At 45.9% G+C, this 23,678-nt stretch overlaps 1 protein-coding gene across 4 annotated transcripts in view; it reads right to left on the reverse strand.

Moving 5' to 3' along the window:
- Positions 1 to 8,123: 8,123 nt before the first annotated feature.
- SUN2 (Sad1 and UNC84 domain containing 2) overlaps positions 8,124 to 23,678 on the reverse strand; it is a 45,511-nt gene continuing 29,956 nt past the window's right edge. For 3 of the 4 annotated variants that reach the window (XM_084809850.1, XM_084809849.1, XM_084809852.1), the window contains 9 exons: positions 22,918 to 22,995; positions 21,926 to 21,969; positions 19,211 to 19,376; positions 17,906 to 18,121; positions 17,182 to 17,266; positions 16,501 to 16,616; positions 14,072 to 14,239; positions 11,443 to 11,535; positions 8,124 to 10,060 (listed from right to left, as the gene is read on the reverse strand). In XM_084809850.1, coding sequence (XP_084665976.1) covers positions 9,944 to 10,060; positions 11,443 to 11,535; positions 14,072 to 14,239; positions 16,501 to 16,616; positions 17,182 to 17,266; positions 17,906 to 18,121; positions 19,211 to 19,376; positions 21,926 to 21,969; positions 22,918 to 22,995 — 1,083 coding nt within the window. In that variant the 3' untranslated portion in view covers positions 8,124 to 9,943. Of the gene's footprint in view, positions 10,061 to 11,442; positions 11,536 to 12,492; positions 12,582 to 14,071; positions 14,240 to 16,500; positions 16,617 to 17,181; positions 17,267 to 17,905; positions 18,122 to 19,210; positions 19,377 to 21,925; positions 21,970 to 22,917; positions 22,996 to 23,678 lie in introns of those variants that run through there. The other variant, XM_084809853.1, reaches the window with a different exon arrangement.

Raw genomic sequence — 23,678 nt, forward strand, 5'->3', positions numbered from 1 at the left:
TTCCTCCTGCCTGACGATAAGGCTGGTGGCTTTGAAAAGGGTCAGTTGAAGGCCAAAAAGCATTGATTTTCCTCAATCCTTTTGGGGCCTTGTGTTCAAAACTGACATTTTTCTTAAAGAACCAGTCCCGGGGTGCCCCATATTCTGAGTGTCAGCTGTATCAGGTTCTGCAACCAGCTATGTGTGGGGGAGTGTTGGTGCAAGTTGGCTTCAAGTTACTTTCCCGTCTCATCCCTGTGGCTTCTGAGCTGTCATTAAAGACTGTGTTTCCCTCCCCTCCTCAAGATCAGACACTATCAATAGTGTTTGCTCCGTGTACATTTGTGTAGGTCAGCCTTCTTGAACCTGGTGCCCTCCAGATGGGTTGGGCTGCAACTCCTATGATGCCATTGGTCACACTGGCTGGGAATTACGAGAGTTAAAGTCTGATACAGCTGGAGAGCACCAGGCTGGTGTAAGGCAAGAAGGTGCATCTCTGTCCTTGTTATGGAAATGTCTCCTCTTCCGCTAACTGGATGCTTGCCCCTTAGTGTCAGAAGCCAAGTTACAGCCCTTGTTTCAGCCTCTCCTCAAAATCTTAGTTGTGCCATGGCAGTAATGGGGACTTTGCCTGCTTTGACAGAGAGTCCGAGGTTTACTGAATGCAGCTGTGAGCTGTGTTTTCAGATCTGGAAACACATTTGTGATTTTATAACTTTGATAGAAGACATTTGCCATGTCTGTTCAAGGCATTTGTTCTGAATTGACTTCTTTTTAACTGGCATCATGTTGTTGTGGGTTTTTTAAAAAAAGAAAACAGCACCAGGTTTGTAGTTTATTGGCTTGTAAGTTTTAAAAAACAGTTTTCCCCATGTTGTCTCAAATGTCCTCCATCTTCACCATTTAAAAAACACACAACTAAGTTCCTTGGAGGTTAGTGTGAATATTAAAGAGCAGATAGGCATTTTGTGCAAGCTTTCCCCAACCAGGTCCCCTCCAGATGTCTTTGACTGCAACTCCCATCATCCTCAGCCATGCTGCCTGGGACTGATGGGAGTTTTAGTCCAGCACATGCGGTGGGCACCAGGTTAGGGAAGGCTGTTTTATGTTCCGTTACCTGAAGTCTTATGGTCACGATCCCCTGGAGCAGCTACAGTACTGAGGGCACCCTCAGAGGAGAATGGAGTGTGGGGTGGGAAAAACAAGGTGGCTGCCTGGTCCACTTGGTGCATTGGCCCCGTAGTGACATCAGGCAGCACATCGGTCTCATTGCCTTCTATTTCCAAGGGAAGTGGAGACCTCTGTGTGGTGCCCTCTCCTTCACCATTCCTTAGTTCTGAAAGAGGAGTGTGCTGTGCTGAAGAGTTCCTTTTTCAAAATTTAAAAAAGTCACATAGTGCTGCGTTCTGTTTTGTGACCAGCATTTAAAGACTACCGAGGCTGGCATGGTGTAAAAAAAATAAAAAGAATGGTTTGTTAAAAATGTCAAAATAAATGGCTTCTTGTTTTCAGTTCTCCCTGCTGTGAAGGGAATGGGGCAGGGAGCGAATGCCCCAAATGTAAAGGAGACTAGATCAGACTCATAAGCATACATTTCTGCAAGGCTGAAACTTCTCTGTAAAGGCTGCTGCTGAGGAAGGCTGGCTGTTCTGCTTCTAAGAGCTCATAAAAATCAGTCTGAGAGCGGCTCAGGTGGCAGGGCCAATGTTCGTTTCTTGCATTAAGTTTAGGAGGCTTTCTAAGGTCAATGCTCCGATTAGGGTTATTGTTACTGTGCTGGCCTGAAGTGTGGGTGGGTGGGGGGCCTTTTACAGGCATTTTTACCCCATGCATAATGAACCCCACCCTGCACTTCCAGCAGACTACTTTTTACCACCACTGATGAATGAGTGCAAAACGGTTGATAAAGTGACTATGGGAAAGAAGAAAGGACAAATTAACAGAACATAAGAGCCATTCTGCCTCCTCTTTTGTGTACTGCCCAGAGACATACGGCTGATGGGTAGTATAGAAATGCAATGAATAATAAAAATGCTGGATCAGACCAAATACTTACCTACTCCAGCATTCTGTTCCCACAGTGGCCAACCGGATGACACACAGGAAGCTCACAAGCAGGCCATGAGGACAATATGGCCTGCTCATGTTCCCCAGCAACTGGTATTGAGAGGCATGCTCCTCTGATACTGGAGGTAATATTTAGCCATCATAACTAGTAGCTACTGATAGCCTTATCCTCCATGCATTAGGACAGATATATAGATATATATACACACACACACACACACACACCTGGATGTAAAAATATAATGATCTAAAAGGCCTGAGCAAAGATATCAAAATCTGTGGCTTCCCCAAGAGGAGTATTCTGCCCGTGGGGCACTGCTCCTGCAAAGGCCTTTTATCCAGTCATCACGGCTACACTCGCTAAAATCCTTTCTTCTACACAGCGATTAATACCAGAGCCCTGTCCTCTTTTGCCTCTGGCCATTCTTGTCACCACTTGTCTCTCTATTGATGGCAGGGGAACTCTGAAAAGAACCCCGAATGAAGATCTTCATACTTGTGCAGGTTCATGTGGGTGAAGGGAGTCCTTCAGCTAACCAGGTTGTCAGCTAAGAACCAGCACCTTGAATTGTGTTTGAAAACAGACCACAGCCAGTGCAGTTGTTTTCAGGCAAGAAAGATGTATTGCCTTTGATGGTCCGAGTGAGTTGTCTGGCTGCTCAGTCTTGCACCAACTGATGCATCTGAGTAATCTTTGTGGATAGCCCCCTATCAAAGCATTACAATAGTCCAAAAAAGGACCACAGCATGGAGAACTGGGGCCAGGCTGTCTAGGAGTCAGAGCTGCTGAAGGGCCCTGAACCCTCCTCAAGTGTCTGAGCTATGCACCTCTGTGTGCTTTGGGGGGGACTATGACCCCACTCTTCAGTTTTATTGGCCTTATCCAGTGCATTTACCATTTCCAGGCAGCAGTTCAGCACTTCCACAGCCTCACCTGAATTTGCTTAAAGGAGGCATGGGATTGGGCATCATTGGCACAATGATGACACCTCACCACAAATCCCTTCCTGATCTCATTCAGCAGTTTCAAGTAGATCTTAAACAGAATGGGAGACAAAACAGAGGCCTGCAAAACATCACAGTGCAAGTGCCGTGAAGCAGAACCACTGGATTACGCTGTCACCAGTCCTGACTGTCCAGAAGGCTAGCATAGCTGATGGTACTGAAAGCTGCCAAGTGCTCCATGAGGATGAGTAGGGTCACATACTCCCCCATTCCTCTCACAGTGTAGGTCTTCCATTAAGGCGATGAATGCAATTGGGGCGCCAACCCAAAGCAAGATGGAAACGACTCCAGATAATCTGTGGCCGTGTCATCCAATAGTTGCTGGAGTTCATTGGACTGAAGTGCCTTGCTCCAAAGGGGGACATTTGTGACTGCATGATATTTCATGCTTCAAGGTCTGGGGGTGAGGGAGTGGGATTCTTTAGGGGTGGTTTCATAACTGTTTCCTTTAAGGCAGGTGAGGCCACACTTTCTTGTGTTTATTATCTCCTGGACCCAGCTGCTGTGTTTACTGCTGTCCTGCTAATACTCTAAGCGAGGAAGGTCAAGAGTCGAGTATAGAGATGGTCAGCTATACTCCTTCCAGCGCCACGTTTTCATCCTTGGCCCTCAGCAACTGAAACTCCTCCAAAATGAATTTCTTCGAAAAGTTGGGCATTTGGCTGGCCTATTATAGTAATGTATCAGAGCCCAAATGCTCAAAAACACCCCCGCCCCCAACAAGTTCAAAGCCATCAGCAATGTGAAAAGTTCCAGAGTGGAGCAGTAGGAAGTCAGATTTCAGCCAAGCAATCTTGGCATCAGTTGCCTGTGGTTCTTTTTGACAGAGAATGTACACCACAGTAGTTCCCAGGGTAGGCAACCTGGTGTCCTCTGGATGTTTTGGACTACAGCTCCCATAATCCCCAGCCAGCATGGCCAATGGTCCAAGTTGCCTACATCTGGAACTGTAATGCAAAGCTTTTGATTTTTAAAAATAGTAAAATGGAAGAATCCGGTAGTAACTTATAGCTTAATTTTAATCAAATTAGAAGAGGGATGAGAGACATTGGTGTCCTCTAGCCTTGTCTGGGGGTAGAGTGTGGTATAGCTTTAGGCCTACCTGGAGCCCTGAGAGGGTGCCTTTTTAACACAGGTAGTCCAGTGCAGCTTCTACCATTGTAGCACTAGTGTAGGGGAAGACCTTATGCTTAAGAGATTTTTTTTAAAAAACTCCATTCAAGACCCCTTTCAGACCCAACCCCCTATCTCATCTGTTGCCCCCTTTTCCTCCCTTACTCGGATCAGGGGATTATGAAATGAATTTAAGTAAGTCAAGTATTATTGAGTCTTCCTCCGGTACCCAGTTTACGACTCCTACCAGTGCAGTAAGGGAACTCCTACCAGTTCTGTGGGCAGAAGCAAGTGTATGCATCTGACTGACAATGTTTCCTACAGCAGAACATCTACTCTTCAGTGTTTACAGTCTTCCCACTGGCAAAACAATAAATTAATAACATCCCCTCTCCACCAATGGCCAGTCTCACCCCTTTAAAAAAATCATTTATTGTCATGGATTTCTTTTGCATAGGCATAAATTACAATCTGTAGATATAATGAACAAAACAGTGCAGCATTTGCAACAGGCTAGTCTTAGATACAAATCCCCCCTCCCCGCATTGTAGATGGCTGTTTTCATAGAAGCATTATTACTATTGTTTATTAATATAGTGCTATCCATGTACATGATGCTTTACAAAGTGTAAGAGGCCAGGCTAAAAGAAACGGGGGGTGGCAGGGAGAAGTCATGTTTTGGATGGTGCTTCATACTTGCCACGAGCCTGTATAAGGGCTTTCCAGATGGCAACTGTGTGTGTGTAGAGATGCTACGGTGCCTCCCAACCAACAAATACACTCTAGACCCACCTTCCCCAACCTGGTGCCCTCCAGATGCATTGGACTGCAAGTCCTATCATTCCCAGACAGCCTGGGCCAAGGTTAGGGAAGGATGCTCCAGTTGTACGTTTGTGGTTATGTCAAAACCAGCTGCATCTGCATGTGAGTGCTTTGGTTGTGTTCAGGGAGCTGACATGAGCATGACAGTCATACCATTACCACAGAGACAAAGGATGTATCAATTGCTAGTTTTGCTCAATTGCTTAATCGTATCTGGATGCTGACACAACTGTAGGCAGAGACACCAGGGCTAGAAAAGTGTCACAGTCCTCCAAGTGCATACCCAAGATCACTGATTGTTGATTTGGTCACTCTTGATTACTACTCAAGTTTTTACATTCATTCAGGATGGTGAAACACACAACCTTATTCATGTAAGTAATGGATCAGTGATTCACATAAATTATTGCATGGAGTCAAGCCAAGGTAATTTCACCAGATCAATTAACCTGGCTGGGTAAAAGTGTGGTCTTGTGTATGTACCTTTACAAGATGCTCTGTTTTCTCCCAAGTACGTACAACCAACTATCAACCCCTCTTCTTTTATAAGGGGTAGAAGACAAGTAGATAAGCAGTGATTTTTTAAAAATACATGTTAACACATCCCCATTAGGGCAGAGTGATAGTTAGATAAGCACTAAGCTGTGGTTCAAATACATAGCTCTTTTTTCACAAATAGAAACATCCATGGATATTTTTTTAAATCCTCCCAGCACCATACCATACCATGTGCTGATCTAAACACATAGAGCAAATTCTTTGCAGAAGCACAACCTGTTCTATACCGAAAGTGGCAGGCTGAAAGAGGCCTCTAATTTAGAATGGCTCAAGACTGCAATTTTTGAGGCAGCTCTGATATAATCCCTTTGTCTTTCTGATGAAAGTAAAAAAGTAGGGTGGGGAAAAAAACTGAGGCTCAAGTATTTTTGTTATGTGCAAGCCTGACACATCCTTCAGGAGTGCTGCCATTTCTATATGTCAGATTACCTAATGGCCTGGTTGACAGATAACACTAACCTATGGGATGGACTGTTGAATTCTGGATTGTAGTGACCAATCATTGACAATTCAGAAAGAGAACCCATGGTTTGCTGTTGGGTTGTGAAATCTGGGTTGTTTAAACCATGGATTATCTCTGTATGCAAACTCAGAACCATGGTTGTTCATAGATGGTTGCTTCAGGCTACAGTGGCAGCAGGCAAGAGTGGTTAAAAATAGCTGCTCTACATTCCAGTCCTAGAGCACCATACAGGCATATGGGATACAGGGAGGGAATGGGCAAAAGAGGAGGGAAACAAACAACCAGGGACTGAGAAAACAAACCACAGTTTGTTTGACAGTCTACCAGAAAAACACTGGGCAGGGCAACAAACTATGGGTTCAAGTTATGTGCAAACAAGGCCAATGGCTGTAGGATCAGATGCAAAAGTTGCCTTATCGCCCTACTTGTATTGTAGGGGAAAGGAATGTTGGAACTGACTTTTATCGCCAAGCTGCATGTAAAGTCATCAAAACACTCCAAAAGGCATTTGCTACAGGCCAAAGGGCAGAGCACTTATTGGAGCCTGATAGAATGAGATGCCTCCTCCAATTGTGCAGATCTTTACTGTAAACTGGATGAAGGGATACGGGAACAGATACCAGCTACCCTATCTCCACTCCTTATTGAGTGGATGTGTGGTCAATTGGTAGGTTTTAGACTTCCACCATTTTAAAACCTGCAACCATGGGTGGCACAAATAAGGACAGAGTAAGTGGTGGCGCTGTTTTAGGATGCCCTTGCACTCCCCCTCCTCCAAATACAAGCTATAGGAGTTTTCTCCTGGGTGCCTCTGATAGTTATAACATAGAGCAGTGGATGTTTACTAAGTTAACAGGGCCCAGTAATACTAATTGAGCTTATATCGATCTACATCTATGCGTTCCTGCTAAGCTACTCTAGATCACAGGGGAATTACATCATGGAGTTTCTCCACTAGCTACGCACACGCTAGGTCATTTGAGTCACATTCATTAACCCTTATCACCCTTTTAACACTGAAGCGGTGAGGCTGATACCATACTGTTGCTTTGCTATTACCCCAAGAGGCATGTTTTGTTTCTTCTAGCTGCATTACAGTTTCGCCTCTGCCCCACACTCCTGACAGGTACATGGAACCAATAACAGATTGCATCCTGCCATAGCTTCTTCAACTGCATGCAGTAGTGCCCTTGTGCAGAAGCTTCCTGGTCTGTATATACAGCTAAGAAAGCAATGGTTACTTCCAAGAACAAAAGCAGAAGAAAAACCCAGGCTAAACACAGCAGCAGTCTGCCCATCTCTGAACATACAGCAAAGAAAACCATGTGGGATTTTCTGGGGCAAACTCTGCTTCTCCTGCCTCCTCACTCCTCTGACACACACAGCTCTGACACCAGTGTGGATGCTCCCTGAACCCTCCCCCCCGCTCCCACCTTTGGGCAGGGTTTTGGCTTCAGGCGCATATATATATATATATATATATATATATATATATATGTTTTCTATATAACAGAATGTATGTATGTATGTATGTATGTTATATAGAAAACATTGCTCTGTTATATAGAAAACATCTCTCTGGCCAAAGTGGGAAGAGAGGCTTCCTGACAGGCTGGCCTTTGTGACAATCGGCACTCTGCACAGCTGGTTGGAGAGATGGAAGGGCGGTTGTCCCTTGATTGGCACAAGGGTCAGCCCATCAGCACTCTGCATAGCCAGCTTCCCTTGAAAACAGGAAGAATGGATTGCTCCTGAGTTCAATGCAGCTTGGAAGTTTGTACCTCTGTAGGGTTCCACACCGATCTCGCTGCTCAAACTATCCCCATCTGTCCTCACCCTTAGTTTGGTAGAAACCTCTTGGATGAAGGCACTACTTTATGAGGTATCCCTAGCAGGAGGGCTGTTCCTTCCAAGTACAGCCAAGAGGTAACTTACCACAGTGTAAATGTAAACACTTGGTAAGTCTATCATTTGTATTATTTTACCGGATAGTAATGAGAAGTTTACCACAGATTTCTCTAGATTTCTAGAGTGGACTAGTCTAGATAGGCAGCAGCAGCAGGAAGTCAAGCTGGCTATACCACTTCAGAGAAAAGGTAGGGATGTCATTTTTTTTAATTATTCCCTGCTTCTGCAAAAAGCTCCCTGCAAGTTAAAAACTAGCACCTAGCTTCCATAGTTTTCTACTCACGGGAAGGCTTTACACAAACGCATATAATGCAAGGGCATGTTCAAAACCGTGAGCCCTTCTCCTGTACTGACACAGCCCATTGTTCCTCCTCAGCATGCTACCTCCTGCGTAGATCAGCTGCAGAAGGGCGGCACCATTTTCCTCAACCCTTAGCAGACCCATGCACATGACCAGATGGCTACATGCGCCTCATGACAAGTGATTTGTACAGCTCCTGGGTCTACCCAAAGCAGGGGCCTGAGGAGTCATCGGGTCTGGCAATGAAGTATTTGGCTAGTGCAAGGTGCGGGGAACCTCCAGCCAAGACAGCCTAATCTGGCCCACAGAAGTGCCTGATCCAGCCCATGGAGGATTTGGCCCTCCCACGGGAGGGGAGAGGAACCAACAGGAGGGTGAGCGGCGTTTGTTCTCTCTGATCATAGATCGGTGATAACATGGGGATTCCCTCTTTCATGCACCACGTGCGCCCCAGTGGATGCGAGCAGTGCACAAAGGAGGCAAGGGACTCAGCAGCCACTAGCGGAACCATCGGGGGGTCTGACTGTAGGCCTTTGCTACCCTAATGCCTTACGAATTAATATATATGCACACAAGCTAAATAAGCATCCAGCCCTTTTAGAGCACATGAAGCCATTTGCACTGCAGCACGACCTGTACTGAAGCATCTTATGGGTTAAAACGTGCAGCACGAGAGCAAGGCATGCCTGGTTCCTTTCAAACACAACAAAGGCAGAGCTTGCTGTGAGCCAGGGCTAATCAAAGTTTATCCTTGGACTTTATATTTTAATAGCAAGGCTCAGCTGTGGAATATGTGAGACAAAGATGGGTGCCTCTGAGCACATACAGGGTGCTTTTCCTTCACCTCTCAGCATGAACAATCAGCCCCCACCTATCTGGGATTTGGTGTACGCGTTTCCATGCTGGTGTGAGGGCCTGACAGCATTAAATCATTCCTTCGCTCTAGGCATTGCAGAATGGAAATGAGTTTCAGTACTAAGCCATACTAAGGGGCCGTGAGTGGTTTACAGCGCTCCAGCTTACTTTTCCACTGTTTACCTTCAGAAAACAAGACTCTTTCCTCCCCATCCTTCAGGACTGCAGCATCCAGTTTTTAAATACTTCAAATAAATTACCGTTTTCCTTTGTCGTTTCCTACTGTGCAGCATTGTGGGCTCCCATTGCAGCAGACATCAAGTCTCCTTACATGGTTGGATAATAAAAACAAAATCCAACCCAGGAAAGGGAAAAGCAACAGCATGAAGTTTCTTACTATCCTCATCTGAGGCAGATTATATAAATACATTAACCCCACATACACACACACACACACAAATATGATATGATAAAGACATAAACAACACTAGAATTATGAGGGATATCATGACACAGCTCTCTAAAGGAACACCCAGAAAACAGTTTTTCTTTGGGGTGGGAAGGGGAAGATATAAACTGCATAGGCTTTTCTTGTTTAAAAAACATCAACTTTAAAAAAGCAGCTGAGTATAAAATACCAAATCAAGGACAGCCCTCTTTATCCCTCCGGACACTGGAAGGCATTTTTTCAAGGGGAGAACCAATCGCCTGGGGAGGGTGGTGGTTTAGTCCTCAAGCTCCTCACTTACGGGCAAAATAAGTGTCGCCCATCCCGACGGGTTCTCCTTTCTGGCACTGCTTTCCGCTTGCCTGTGTCAGACTGAGGCACAACTTGAGGTAGCCAGCTAGCAAGACCGTGGCGCTAGGAGGGGTTAAGGGACTGGCTCCCCATGGACACGGAAGCGATAGATGCAGGTGTACTCCGGGTGGCCCCAATTGCTGAGGACCCGTAGCTCGACCAGCTGAAAGGCGGTCCTCCTGTCTTCATCCTGAAGGTGAAAAAAGGGGAAAGGGAATAAGAAAAGTGGGATACCTTCTTGCATAGGGCCTAAAACAGCCTTCCTTACCTGGTACCCTCCAGGTGTGTTGGACTGCAACTCCCAGCATTCCCAGCCAGCATGGCTGGGGCATGCTGGGAGTTGCAGTCCAACACATCTGGAGGGCCCCTGGTTGAGGAAGGCTGGCCTAGAAAAACATCTGCCAGTTTCTTTGCCCTGTGGAGGCAGAGAGAATGCTGGATAGATTGCTCCTCTCTCAGTCTAGTTTCGGCCTAATTTTCTGTGAAGGCTGCCATCTAGTGGCTGGAGAATGTACCCACTCTGCCCAGCCCAAAGCTGGGAGAAATGAGGATTTCTTTATAAGAGGCTGCCTAGCCCAAACAACAGCGCTAGGATCTCAAACATAGACCCACACTTCCCTGTTTCCCCAGGGATTTCGTGAACACTGCCCAATTTGGCAGCTATGACAATACCCTGTGAATATGTTCAGAGAGACCCTAGATGGACTTTTGGTCTGATCCAGCAGACTTCTGGGTTTGTCTAACACACTGAAGATTGCACTGCTGGCTGTCGTGGGGTAGTAGCCACTCCTTTCCTGACACTGCTGTCTGGGTGGTGTTGGCTGGAGGGTTGGCAGGGCTAATGCTCCTGCCTTCTGGTAGAGCAAGAGTGGGCAACTCATGTTTTGGCTATGCTGGCTAGGGCTGATGGGGAGCTGTATGTCAAAGCATCTGGGAGGGCCACAAGTTCCACCCCTGTGGAAGAGAATCTAGCTCGGTTATTCTGCGATACATCAACAGTCTCACTGACTATAACAAACTTGCTAAATGGAGAGAGCCGAGAGCGGACTTTCCCAACCTCTCACCTTCTGGATGTGTCAGACTACAACTGCCATCACCCCCAGCCATTCAGCATGCTAGCTGGGGATGATGGGAGTTGTGGTCCAACCCACCTAGAGCGCATTGGGTCAGGGAAGGCTGGCCCAGAGAGACTCTAAAGGGCATTTCCTTGGCCATCAGGCAGACGAGTACTGGCACGAAGGAAGCATCTGGGTGCCATGGGACAGCAGCAAAACTGTCAAAAATTGTTTCATTTAATGGGTTGGATCCAGATTTAGAGTAGAGCCATTGAAATCAATGGGACTTAAGTTAGCCATCAATTGCACTATTCATCACCATCATCATCCAGGGGCAGAGTGTATATTGGATTTTCTCCCACAGCCACCAAAAGGCCTTGGGCTAGGTATCTTTGAGACTGGGAAGCTCAGATTGCCACATCTCTGGTGCAGTCACTCGCCAATCCTCCCCTGCTTAGGCTTTGAGCCCCCTCATCCCACCCTAATCATCATCCTGGTTCCTTGTTTTCTTTCCTACCTGGAGGTGGAACGTCTGGATGGGATCCCCATCCTGGTTGTATGTGAATTGGCCAAGTAGGACACCCTCTTGCTGCCCTTCTTCATCTAAACCCTGCGGAAATAAATACAGGTTGGGAAGAGGGAGGTGAGAGGAGGGAAGGGCCATGGGGAGAAGACAGCAGTCACAGGATCAGAGGGAGGGAGGGGCAGAAGTGCAGTTAAAAGCGGCTCTTGTAGCTGCATGCCAAAATAAAACAATACAGGGCAATGAGGAGGAATGGGATGCATAGGAGCAGCAGGGGAGGCAGGGGGCGGGAGAAGGCTGATAGTTATGAATGCTTAATCCCCTTCCTCTTTTCCCAAAGACAGATCTAATTACAGAATCTCAATCAATCCCACAACCTTAAGAACTGTCTGAGCAATTCCTTCTTCCCGGGAAACCTGGGAATTGTAGTTCTCCGAGAGAGGCTAGGGATACCTGACAGAGAATTTTCAGCACCTTCATTGTACTACAATTCCCAGGATCCTCTGGAAGAAGCCATGACAGTTTAAAAGTGGGAATAAAATGAATGGCAGTTCGCATTATAGATTTCACCACTGTGTTGGCACTCGTCTCTTCCACACCTGCCCGCCACAATCCCTCGTCAATTATCCCATTGTTCCCACCACCCAATATCCTTTTGACATCCTCAACAATAGTTCCTTTTATCCAGGCCTCAAGAGTTATCTTGCAGAGGCTTCCATTACTCAAGAAATTATTTCTCTTTGGCTGGCCAACCACCCTCTTCCCACCATGGTCTATGTTACCTTCCCAACACCCCCACCTTCTTGCTCTCTGTCAACCAAGTCCTTGCTAAAATATTCCAAATCATTTTGCATACTTTATTCTGGCATCTGTCATGCAAAAGGCAAATCAGTGATTTTAAATGCAGAACTGAGGTTTCCACAAAGTGGCTAAGTTGGTGTATCACACACTCTGACTTCACATCCACACCTCTTCAAGACTCCACAAACCTACCCTGATTTATAGCTGTCCACACTGAATACAGTAATAAGAGTTGGAAGCCAGCTATCTGGATGAAAGTGAGGACACCAGATTCATCTGCATGATCCAGCAGGTTGGATCAGGAAGGCTAATCACCATAAGGATCATCGTTTCTGCATGTGCAAAGCAAGTGACGATCATGTTGTCATCTTTTTGGCACCAAGCTAACACTTTCCTCTACTTCTAGTCATTTGACAGCTTATGATGGGGCTCTTTTTTATTAGGTCCCGGTAGTTTTATTGTTAATTGTGCATTTAACTTGTTTTAAAACTGTTTTAAATTCTTGAATGTTAAAAGCTTTATATTACGTTTTATCATGCTGTGACAGCCCAGAGAGGTTTGGCTGTCGGGCAGTATAAAAAATGGAATGAATGAATCTCTTTCTGAGGGGCTAACTAGTGCAAGTTAGAGCTGGTTCCTTGTGCGTGCCTGCTGACCCAGGAGAAAAAGGGGGCAGGGGAAGACAATATCAGGCACCTGCTCCAGCTGGGCTGTTTCTTTCCCCATCACAGGGTCATCTAACACCAACTGCCCTTGAAAAATAACAGGGGAAAGTGGGAGCCAGGCAGGTGGAGATGACATCAACTGCCTGCTCCAGCTGGGGTAGATTTGTTTCATTTTAAGTTAGGTGGGGAATGTGTGACCAGATGTTGTTGAACTGCAACTCCCATCAGTCTTAGCCAGCATAGCCAATGGTGAGGGATGAAGGGAGTTGCAGCCCAGCAACATCTGGAGGGCCACACATTCCCCATCCTTCTTTAAGGGAGTGGTTTTTAATGTAGCTATGTGTTTTATAAAAGCTATGGGCTGCTTTGAGGATGCCAGTCAAAGAAACCAGGATGTAAATCTACAATGTAAATAAACAGTTGAGGCCTACAGGCTAGAAAGCAGATCATCGGTTGTTGAGAGTGTCCCTGACAACCAATGGACTCCTCTCCATGCACCTGGATGGGGAATACAGTACATGTAAGTCCTGGCTAAAAATAGTTGACTCTGATGTAATGTCTCCAATAATTTACTTTAAAGGCATCCATGGGGACTAGAACCGATGGGTCCCAACTGGGCACTAACAAATTTACGATAAAAATCTGAAGGCTGTGAGAACTGAAATGCTCTGGAATAGTCTCCTGGGAACTCATGCGGGAGTAAAAAACCAAAACCCTCACTAGGATCAAGGCAGAGGTGGGCAAAATTATAAAGGCCATCTTGCAGTTCTTCAGACAAAAACTGGGAGGAGACTCCACTAGAAGCCTCTGGAAGCCCTGCCTCTAGAGCAGGAGTGGGCAACTTTGGGAGGTCCAGGGGCCATTTTTGCCCCCCTTAGTCCACCCCACAGGCTGCACGCCCTCCCCCACAGTGCCAGAAAAATTATATATATATAAATATATATATATCCCACCCAGAGCAGCTACAGAGTACCAAAAGGGTTAAAATTAGCTAGTTCGAAAGCTAATTTTGACCCTTTTGTTTCTCCATAGAAGCACATCCATCATAGGGTCCTGCCTCCTCCTTTGACAGGAGAATATCACCCTGTTGTCACGTGTGCCTCATTTTAACGAGCCTTCCCTACTACATTCTGTAGCCCCATGCAAAGGCGACTTACAAAGATGGCGAAGTCCTTGGGGGCGCTGGGGATGGTCCCTTTGGGCGAGAGGGATCTGGAGATGTGTTCCAGCGTCACAGCAGTGGGGCGGATGTTGCTCGAAAGGCGGATGACAGCAAAGCCTTGAGAGCCTTGGAATGCCCAGCAGTTCCCAGGATGGACGTCTGGCTGCAATGACATCAAAACACATAGGATTTTAGTTAATGGTAACAAGCGTACCTGGGTTAAACTTCACCCTTCTATCTCAAAGCACAGGGATATGCTCATACTTGAGGACCAAGAGGGAAAACAGTGAGCTCTGGATTGGCACTTGGTATCAGTTCGCAGATTCAAAACATCCCTTTGTCCCTCGTGGTACCATTGTCTCATTCCACAGAAAAAAAGGCAAAAGAACTCCGCCTTGTATTTAACAACTTGCCTGGTCCCCATGGGCAACAAGTAATTCCATGCAGGTGAGTGGGCAGGGCTGGTGGGTGAGGGATGGATCACTCCATCCCTCCACTGCTAACCCACCTGATTTCTGTGCTGACAGTAGAGGAAGAGAAAAATGCAACTGGCTGGTGAAGGAGAGGCGGAGAGGTCTGTCCCTTCTCTGCCAGCCCACACGGTAAAAGGCAATTTTACTAGCCAGCTTAATAGCCAATGCTTTTGTGCTGGGAGTTGCTCTGCTTCTGCAGTGATCAGAGAAATGCAGTCTACTGGCCCCTTAGCTGACCAGTAAAATCATTTGCAGATTAGGAACTTTTCTGGGCTTATTTTCGAGGCTGTTTTAGGCTCAGCTCCTATGCACCCTTACACAGGAGTAAGCCCCTATAAATAAAATGCATCTTAATTCTGAACAAACACAGGATTGTGCTGTTAATCCGTCATAAAGGGGCAGCTGACATGTATAAATCTCAACATAGTGAAAAGGGGACTTTGCTACACCAGGAAATGAACAGCAAAGACCATGTTTTGTCTTCTATTTCCAAGGAGTTCCCAGTGGAATGACATGTTGCAATCAAACCAGGAATGCTGCCCAAAACAGCACCCACCATGTCAAATGCCTTCACTCTCCCCTTGTAAAGTATAGGATGGTAACAGCATCCCGTTGACATTTCAGCCAATGATGTGGAGCACAAGGCCTTTGGAGTGGTATTTTGAACTGCACAATCGTATCATCAGCCCCCTCCTTTTCTGATGTTAAGGCCGCACGTGCCATCGGTTATGTAGCCAAAACAGCCTTACCCATGCACAAAAGCAGTGGAGGCTGGTGGCTCCGATGTCAGTGTGGTGGTGAGTCTGCTCCAGGTACCAGCCAAATCTCAGGTGTGTGGAAGCACCTTGGACGGCTTCTTTAGAGTTCTGACTGAAACCTGTAGTGGTCTCACCGCCCCACTGACATCGGAGCCACCAGTCCCCACTGCACAAGAGGGAGGTACCAGCAGGCTTGGGGGAACCCCAAGGTTTGCAGTAGTACAAAACATCTTTAGGAAAAAAAGTCCCTAAGGGGGGAACCCATCCCAAAACAGCCCAATAAAGACTGAATGTGCTCAGCGGCCACAGAACATCGACTGACTGTGGGGCAGCAAAACCAAGTGGGAGGGGGAATGGAAAGGGGTATACTGAACAGGAGCACTCCCCACACTGCAACGTTTTGTTGCAGGTCTCACTTGTAAACTTACAGTGTTGCTCATCCCAAGGGATCATGACCTGCTCAGAGCCACCCAGCTAATTCCATGAGATACCACCCACAAGGGTTTTCCCCCCTGCCTGCCACAATGGCCACAAGAGACTCAAGGTAAAAACCAAGTCTCCAGGAAGACAAATTCCATCTGGTTCAGATACTCTTGCTAGGGAAGGAGTTTGTAACAGCACACAGAAAGACATCAGTGGGTTCATACAACACGCTAACCCACACTCAGGGTTGTTGTACCGTGGGTTGTTGTTGTACTGTGGGTTATCATGTTGCCTGAACACAGCGTGTTTTCCTCAGGGTAGCTTGTTAACCATGCATTGTGGCTTATTTTTCTCGAACAAGCTACCTTGAGAACCCATGGTTTGTTGTTGGGTTGTTCAAGGTGGTTAACAAGCCACTCTGTGGAAAATGTCCTGGGTTCAGACAACATGCTGACCCATGGTTCAACAAACAACCCAGACTCAACCACTGAGTGTGGGTTAGTGCGTTGTGTGAACAGACCCAGTATCTCCAGATTCTTTCTCTCTCTCTCTCCGCCCCCCCGCCCCGCCCTCTGGCTAGCCTACTTCATATTCATGTGGGGATAACATGGGATGATCCCCATGTATGCTACCTTGAGCTCCTAGAGCTGAATGAAAAGGTAATAAACTGGATGAGATATTAAGGATTTAAGCCAGGCACACTGGGCAGAATAGGGTGACTGGAGGGAACGTAAGACAGGGCCATTGTACCTTTCATATTTGATCCATACCTGGAGAATGACTCGTGGAGACTGAGAGTGGTACCACAAGGGGATCCCAAAGAGACTAAGCAGTGCAGTCTTGGTCTCATAGGTTTCTGAGCACCGGGTGCTGATAACACTGGCCCCTGTAATGAAAGATGCATGGGTCAAGCCAAGCCACATTATTTTGCCCACAGCAAAACAGGAAGACAGCTGATGCACAGACCATCCCATAGGTGAGAGATGAGAAGGCTGCTATGACATTCCCCAATAGTGCAACCAGAGAGTCCCAAATTGCAATTGGGCTATTGTATGCCCATTTGCGTACGTTATTCTGGTTGGGCAACTTTGCAGAAGTTAAACCTTGTGGGATGATATGAAGAAGAAACAAGACGCATCATGTGTTTGGAAATGGTAAGTGTGGAGATGTAGAGGGAGAAGAACCCTCTCTGGTTTTTCAGCTGGTGGCTGAAACTGACCCCAGAATCTCAGGTTATGATTTGCCACCATAAGGGCTAGAAACCTGGTGGTGGTGTATTTTTTAAAAGCAAAATAGAAGATACTCAGGCTATCCCATCCCAGTCTCTTCCTGCACCGTTATTGCCCTCCCCACAGTCAACATTCTGCAGTTTTCATTAATGGGCTACTTTTCTTTCAGTACCTCAGCAACTATCTGGTCAGGAAGGCAAGGTGAACCCCAGGTTTGCATACCTCCAGATTCAAGTGCATAATCAACCATTCCGATGCGATCCTCGCTGTAGCGCTTCAGGGCCTGATCCACAATGTGGTGCACTTGCTGAAAACGGACAACAGGTCTGAATGCAAGGAAAGGACTCTCAGAGCTCTAACGCTTTATTCTGTTCTACCAAAGTTAGAGCTGAACCGTACAAATGACAAGGCTTCCTTAGGAATGATGGTACAACCATGTTGCCATAAATCTGCAGGTTGGCTGTATATCAGTGGCAAATAGATGCACCACCATGACATGAGACCTGCACCATTGATTGGTGGAGTCATTGTGCCAAAATGTGCATGGGGTCATTGGAGGCCACCCTATTTCTCACTGAAGAAGCATAAGTTGCAACTTCACTGTTCCCCTGGCTCGCTCACACAATACTATCTGTAGCTTTCTGAAAACAAGCAAGAAGTGTCCAAGACCTCACAGCTGGCTGGGGATGATGGGCATTGTAATTCAACACACCTGGAGAGCACCAGGTTAGGGAATAGCTGCCCTAGAATTATGGTATTTCAAGGCAGGAAACTAGCTGCTTAGGATACAAATAAGTCCCACTGATGCATAACCAGCAAGAGGAACCATTCGAACAGATCTCTCACTCCAACACTGCCACTTCCCAGACAACCAATATCAGCTTGGCAGAATTCCCAGGATGGCCCATGAGGAACCACTTTGGCCAGTTGCTAAGCAGATCCTCACCTCTTCTGTTACTCCTATGACTCCTTCCCTTTGGAGGGCTACCCCAACATCCCGCGCAGATAACCGCTGGTCTTCGGAGATCTTGGTGAGGATCTTATGCTCCAATGTGTGGAGCTGGTCCTGGACTTCCTCACGCTGAAGAAACAGACTGCCCACTCCATCCTTTCTAGTCTGGGACAGGTATTGGCTAAGCCAAACGGGAAACTGGATTTCCACCTAAAACCATCAAAGGACAGAGCACGTTTCATAAAGGCATTTTCCCTGGCTAAGTCCTGACCTTCTATGAGAATGTAAATAGACTACAGGGAATGGGGAATGTGGCTTCCACTTTGGAGGATTTGTCTACCATTTCTAGGGGCCATGTTGGACTCTCAGGATGGGGCAGAGATACTTAACAAAGACACTCTGTGTTTAAGACCATCCTGTTTGATGTATGGAAAGGAAACGCGATTCCTCTATCTGTGGGGAAACTGTTCCTTTGGTTTTTTAGACTGAACTAGGACTTTCTTTAGTAAATTGAATTAAATGTACCCTAATCAAATTTACCATTTCTGTAGACTAAAGATAATTATAAAACAAAGAGTATTTTTTATGTTTTATGCCCTGTGATGTGTCCAAATTGCTTCCATCTTTTACAATAAACATGGAAAGACAGACTACAGTGGTGGCAGTGGTACTGTCATCCCAAAAGACAGACTCTGGGTGCCTCCACACAAGGCTTTGAGTGTGCAGTCAACATGTCTCATTTGTGGAATTTTACAGGGGGGGCAGATGACAACATCTTCCACTTGTAACCCTCGGGTATTTCCCACTGCTTCTTCTGCCTTTTTTTTTTTTTTTTACAAAAAAGATGGATGAAAAAACAGAATAGCTGCACAATGTCTTCTGATCGCTAGTTCTAGGAGCCGCCCATTTCAAAGGACACCTGCATGGGCCAGAATGATGTATAAATAATCTAGGAATTATCCTCATGGAATCAGAGTGACTCAGGTATGCAAAGGCAGATATACTCAAATTATGCTTGTGGATGATGGTTTATGACAGTGGTGGAGAACCTGTGGCCCTCCAGATGTTAGACTTCAAGTTCCATCAGCCTCAGCCAACATGGCTAATGGTCAGGGATGATGGGAGTTGGGCTCCAACAACATCTGGAAGACTATTGGTTCCCCACTCCTGGTTTATGAGATTCCAATTCCTGCATAAAAAGAAGTAGAGTCCCCAACCCAACTCCAAATGTCTGGCTGTACTATACTAGGGATAAAACTCAAGGCTCCCCAGTCAAATGAAATGTAGTGGGGAACTCACATCTTCCCGCATTCCCTTGATCTGTCCTGGAAGAGACTCCACATATTTTGACAGTGCCTTCTGATCAGAGGCCAAGATCACAAATTCCTTCTTCAGCCCTGCCAGCCGTGCCTCCAGCATATCCATCTCCTTTCGCAAATTACCCATTAGAGCTTCTTGTGTAGAACTTTAAAAGGAAAACAAAACAAAAATGCAGATGATCCTAATATGCAAGTCAAGTCGAAGGCGTTTAATCACCGGTCCTCCACTCAAGCTCTTCGAAAACTAGGCTTGTTCGTGGTGAAGTTCTGCCAGCAAGCCCGTTTCGATAAACCCAAAGCAACACCAGACTGTACAACACAAGCTGTGTAGTTTACATGTCTGTCCTAGTCACTACATAATCTCATGTCCTGCACAGAAGGTAGAATCCTGACGAACTCAGCCTCAAAGAAAATGTCTTGTTTCTTATTGATCTAATGTTCATTGCCCATGGGAGCTCTTTTCTGCTAAGGAGTGGGGTAAAAATGCTTTAAATAATTAAACAATATTTAAAGGTATCTAGCTGTCATGGTTCCAGTTTTAGAGGAAGCAGCCACCAAGTATGGCTCTTTATATATCCTATCCCTGCTATTTAAAAATGGCACATAGTTCCCAGTTGATCCCAAAGACTGCAGTATGCCTTGGGGCAGAAGCAATCACTTAAGCACATTGGTGCAAAATGTAAACGAGTTAAAGAGAATTATTATTATTATTGATTGCATTTCTATACCACCCCATAGCTGAAGCTCTCTGGGTGGTTTACAAAAGTTAAAACGTTAAATACAATATAAAAAGTTTAAAAGCCATTTACAAAGAAGCACATAAAAGCAAACAAACAATATACACAAACAACATCTAATTAAAAACAACATTGAACTGTCCGACATAACTAAAGACACATCTAGGACCGATTAAAACTCATCATGTGCTGCCAAATGCCTGGGAAAAGAGGTAGGTCTTAACCTAGTGCTGAAAAGATAATAATGTTGGCGCCAGGCGGACCTCATCAGGGAGCTTGTTGCACAGATGAGGGGCCACCACTGAGAAGGCCCTCTCCCTCGTGGCGATCCCCCATCTGCTCGGATCATATCTGAGACATTTATGAGCTTCCTTTGCAAACAACTAGAGAAAAAACAGATGCAGATTTTCACAGTACTGTTTTGTAAAACTACTGCAGGGGCATGCAGGCACTGGTGTATTGTCTAGGCAGATTTCAAGCTTGCAGAATCTACTTTTGGGGCTCAAGTGAAAACCAGATCCACCAACTAGAATCAGGTACAAAATAAGGTTGATGGGATGGAGATCATACACTTTAAATTAAGGAACAGGGTGCCTTCCCCAACCACAGTTGATTTCACAGTTCTCTCACAGAAAAAAAAAAAAACTATTAGTGGTTTTCTTCCTTTTAGCAGCCTAATTTTGTGGTTGGGGGCACAGAAACAATTGCGAGTCACAAACCCTTGCTTATCTACCACAAATCACCCAGAAATCTACCAGTAGATCTCAGCCTACATTCTGCACACCCCTGATCTAAGCAGAGCATTGTCTAAGCAACAGGGCAATAGTCCTGTTTACTGTACATCGCCCGACTTGATGCCCTGTTCAGCTACTAGAACACGGAGGAGCCTCTAGCAATTCAGAGGTGGCGATGGGTTGCTGCTGCCCCCAAGAGCAGTACCTGCTCCAGTGGCCCACACATCCTCTACTCCCCCCTCCCCAGCCATCTTCCCATGTGGAAGTGGAGCCTGATGCTGATAACTAACAACGTGGGTTCCCAGTAGAAGCTGTCTTCATAAGAGCGGGCAGCAGGACTGGGCAATTCAAAGACTGGCACTGAGAAGTCACCCCATCCCTCAGCAATAGGGATACTAACACTGGGCTGAAATGCAGCTATCAGGAAGAGAGGGCAGTTTCTCACAGAGAACAAGTAAGGGGTTAAGGCAGAGGTGCAGAAGTTCTGGCTCACGGGGCACCCCAGTCCATCCCATGAAGTCTCTTGGGGTTCTTCCAGGGGGCTAAGCATAGGCTCCAAGCTCCACACCCTGGAAGAATCCCCTTGGAGCATCTGCCTGCTGCTATCGCCAATCTGAGGTCGGAGATAACGTGGGGATTCCCTTGCTGGCATGTCTTAAAGTAACTGAGCACTGAGCATGTGCCTGCCTCACTGATTTGGTCCGATACATAGTAGCCTCATGGGCTCAAAGGTGGATCAGCACCTTAAACAGCCTTCCCTCAACCTGGCACCTTCAAGGTGTGTTGGACTACATCTCCCATCATCCCCAGCCAGCACGGCCATCCATAGGGCACCAGGTTGAGGGAAGCTGGCTTTAAAAAAGTCTCCTTGTTCATTTCAAATAGAAGAGTTTGAAGATAAGGGTGCCTGATTTCAGTATAACAAGCAGTGAATCTACCCTTCTGAGCCCATTGTATCTCTATCAGTAGCATCTCTAGTTAAAACACTGTAAATGATAGGAACTGCATTGATAGCAAGGAATTCTTCAAGTACTTCATGCCCCCTGTTCTTCTGGGAATGGATACAAACGTCACTTTCAGAGCTTCGGCTATTGGGCGGTATAGAAATGAAATAAATAAATAAATAAATATTTCAGGTACGAACAATTCCTGCCAGATACCTGCATTCCCATGAGATAGGAAATGCCATAGCACACAAGCTCTTGTTGGTGATGCTCAAGTTACCTTTGCCATTGTGCAGTCATTTGGAGCATCCGGGTCTCTGTCTCCTGAAGGAAAAACAGCACCGGTCAGGATAGCGAAACGGAACAGGATAACTTCCACTAGTTGTACATGCTAGAAGGGCTGTCACTATGTGTATATTTAGAATTGGAGGAGTATAAACAAGCCATGGTAATGCATGGATGGATCGATCTCAACACAGATCTCCTTTCTGGACCATTTCATTCTGGGGATCAACTGAAAACTTCTAATTTATAGAAATGTTCCTTCTACATGGATTTACTTTTGGAAACTTCTGTGTAACAAACACCATGTATGTGCCACAAGGACTTGTACCTGCCTGACAGACCTGAATTCAAAACTCAGCTCAGCCAAGAAGTTATAGGGTGGCTTTGGGCAATTCAATCTCAGCCTCAGTCACTGTGTGTAAAATGAGACACGATCAGTCCCAAAATGGGACATGATCAGTCCCATGCAATTTTGCAAGAAAGAAGGAGTTAAGAAAAAATAACCTGCAACCTGAAAACAAGCTGTTAAAAGGTAGCTAGAAAAATGGAACAGTTCCAGGGCAGTTGTGAAGTCTCCAGCACCATTTGTTTTTATAAATATCTGTCCACATTATTGTGAAACTTCATGAATCATGCTTGGGGGGGGGGGACCTGTGGCCCTCCAGATTTTTTGGCCTATAACTCCCATGATCCCTCACCATTGGCTATGCTGGTTAGGGCTGATGGGAGTTGCAGTCCAGCAACATCTGGCAGGCCACAAGTTGCTCACCTCTGAGTTAGAGGATGGCAGAAAGCATAATCAATTAAAGCAACTGTTTGCTCTATTTAAGGACAGGGTAAGAATAGATTTATACATTTATTATTAAAAAAAAACACGTTTGATTTGGATTAAAAATGAGGGGAAACATCTAAGCTACAAGAGCAGTTTGTTTCACAGATCACAGCATCTGTACCCCCCTCTTCTTTTAAATGGGGCCCCAGTTTTACCTCAGAAGCTTGAGAGACTTTCTTCAGAACATGGTCCAAATCCTTCTGCAGTTGGGATCGGAAAATATCCAACTCACTCTGCAGAGGAACAAATAGATGATAAGTGGCATGTAGCTTTAAACAGATTAGGGCGCAATCCTATGCATGTTTAGACAGAAAAATGTCCTACAAATCCCAGCATGCTGGGGCTTGTAGGACATTTTTCTGTCTAAACATGCATAGGATTGCTCCCTTAAAGATTTATAACTGATTAACAGTCTGCTTTTGAACTGATCAATTAATTACTGCAATGAATAAACATGTACACTATGTAGCCAAAATAGCACCACCCATGCATAAGAGGTAAGCATCAGCAAGCTCAGCAGAACCCCAGAGTCTGCAGAAATACAAAAACCTTTAGAAAAAGAACCCTAAGGGGGAGACCCCCAAAACAGCCTGACAAGGACAGAACATGCTCGGTGGCTGCAGGAGGCTGACCGACTGTTGAGGGGGGAAACAGAAAACAGGAGGGAGTACAGAATGGAGCCTCACGGTGGAGGGCATGGCTGTTGGCTGGCTGGCATACTGAACAAGAACACTCCCCACTACAACATATTGTTGCAGGTCCCACATACTGCAGAACTGTAATAAAAGCAGCAGCAAAGAGGGTTTGAGTCATTCTTTTTAGAAAGATTGTATTACATGCTCCGAGTGTAGATCTGTGCTTTTCAACCTCTTCCCTCTGTCCCCACTCCCCCACCAGCAGTTTTCCTGCCTAAAAT

Source organism: Heloderma suspectum, chromosome 7, assembly GCF_057233095.1.
Source record: "Heloderma suspectum isolate Gila_16-S chromosome 7, 16-S_ref, whole genome shotgun sequence".
NCBI classification, from domain to species: domain Eukaryota; kingdom Metazoa; phylum Chordata; class Lepidosauria; order Squamata; family Helodermatidae; genus Heloderma; species Heloderma suspectum.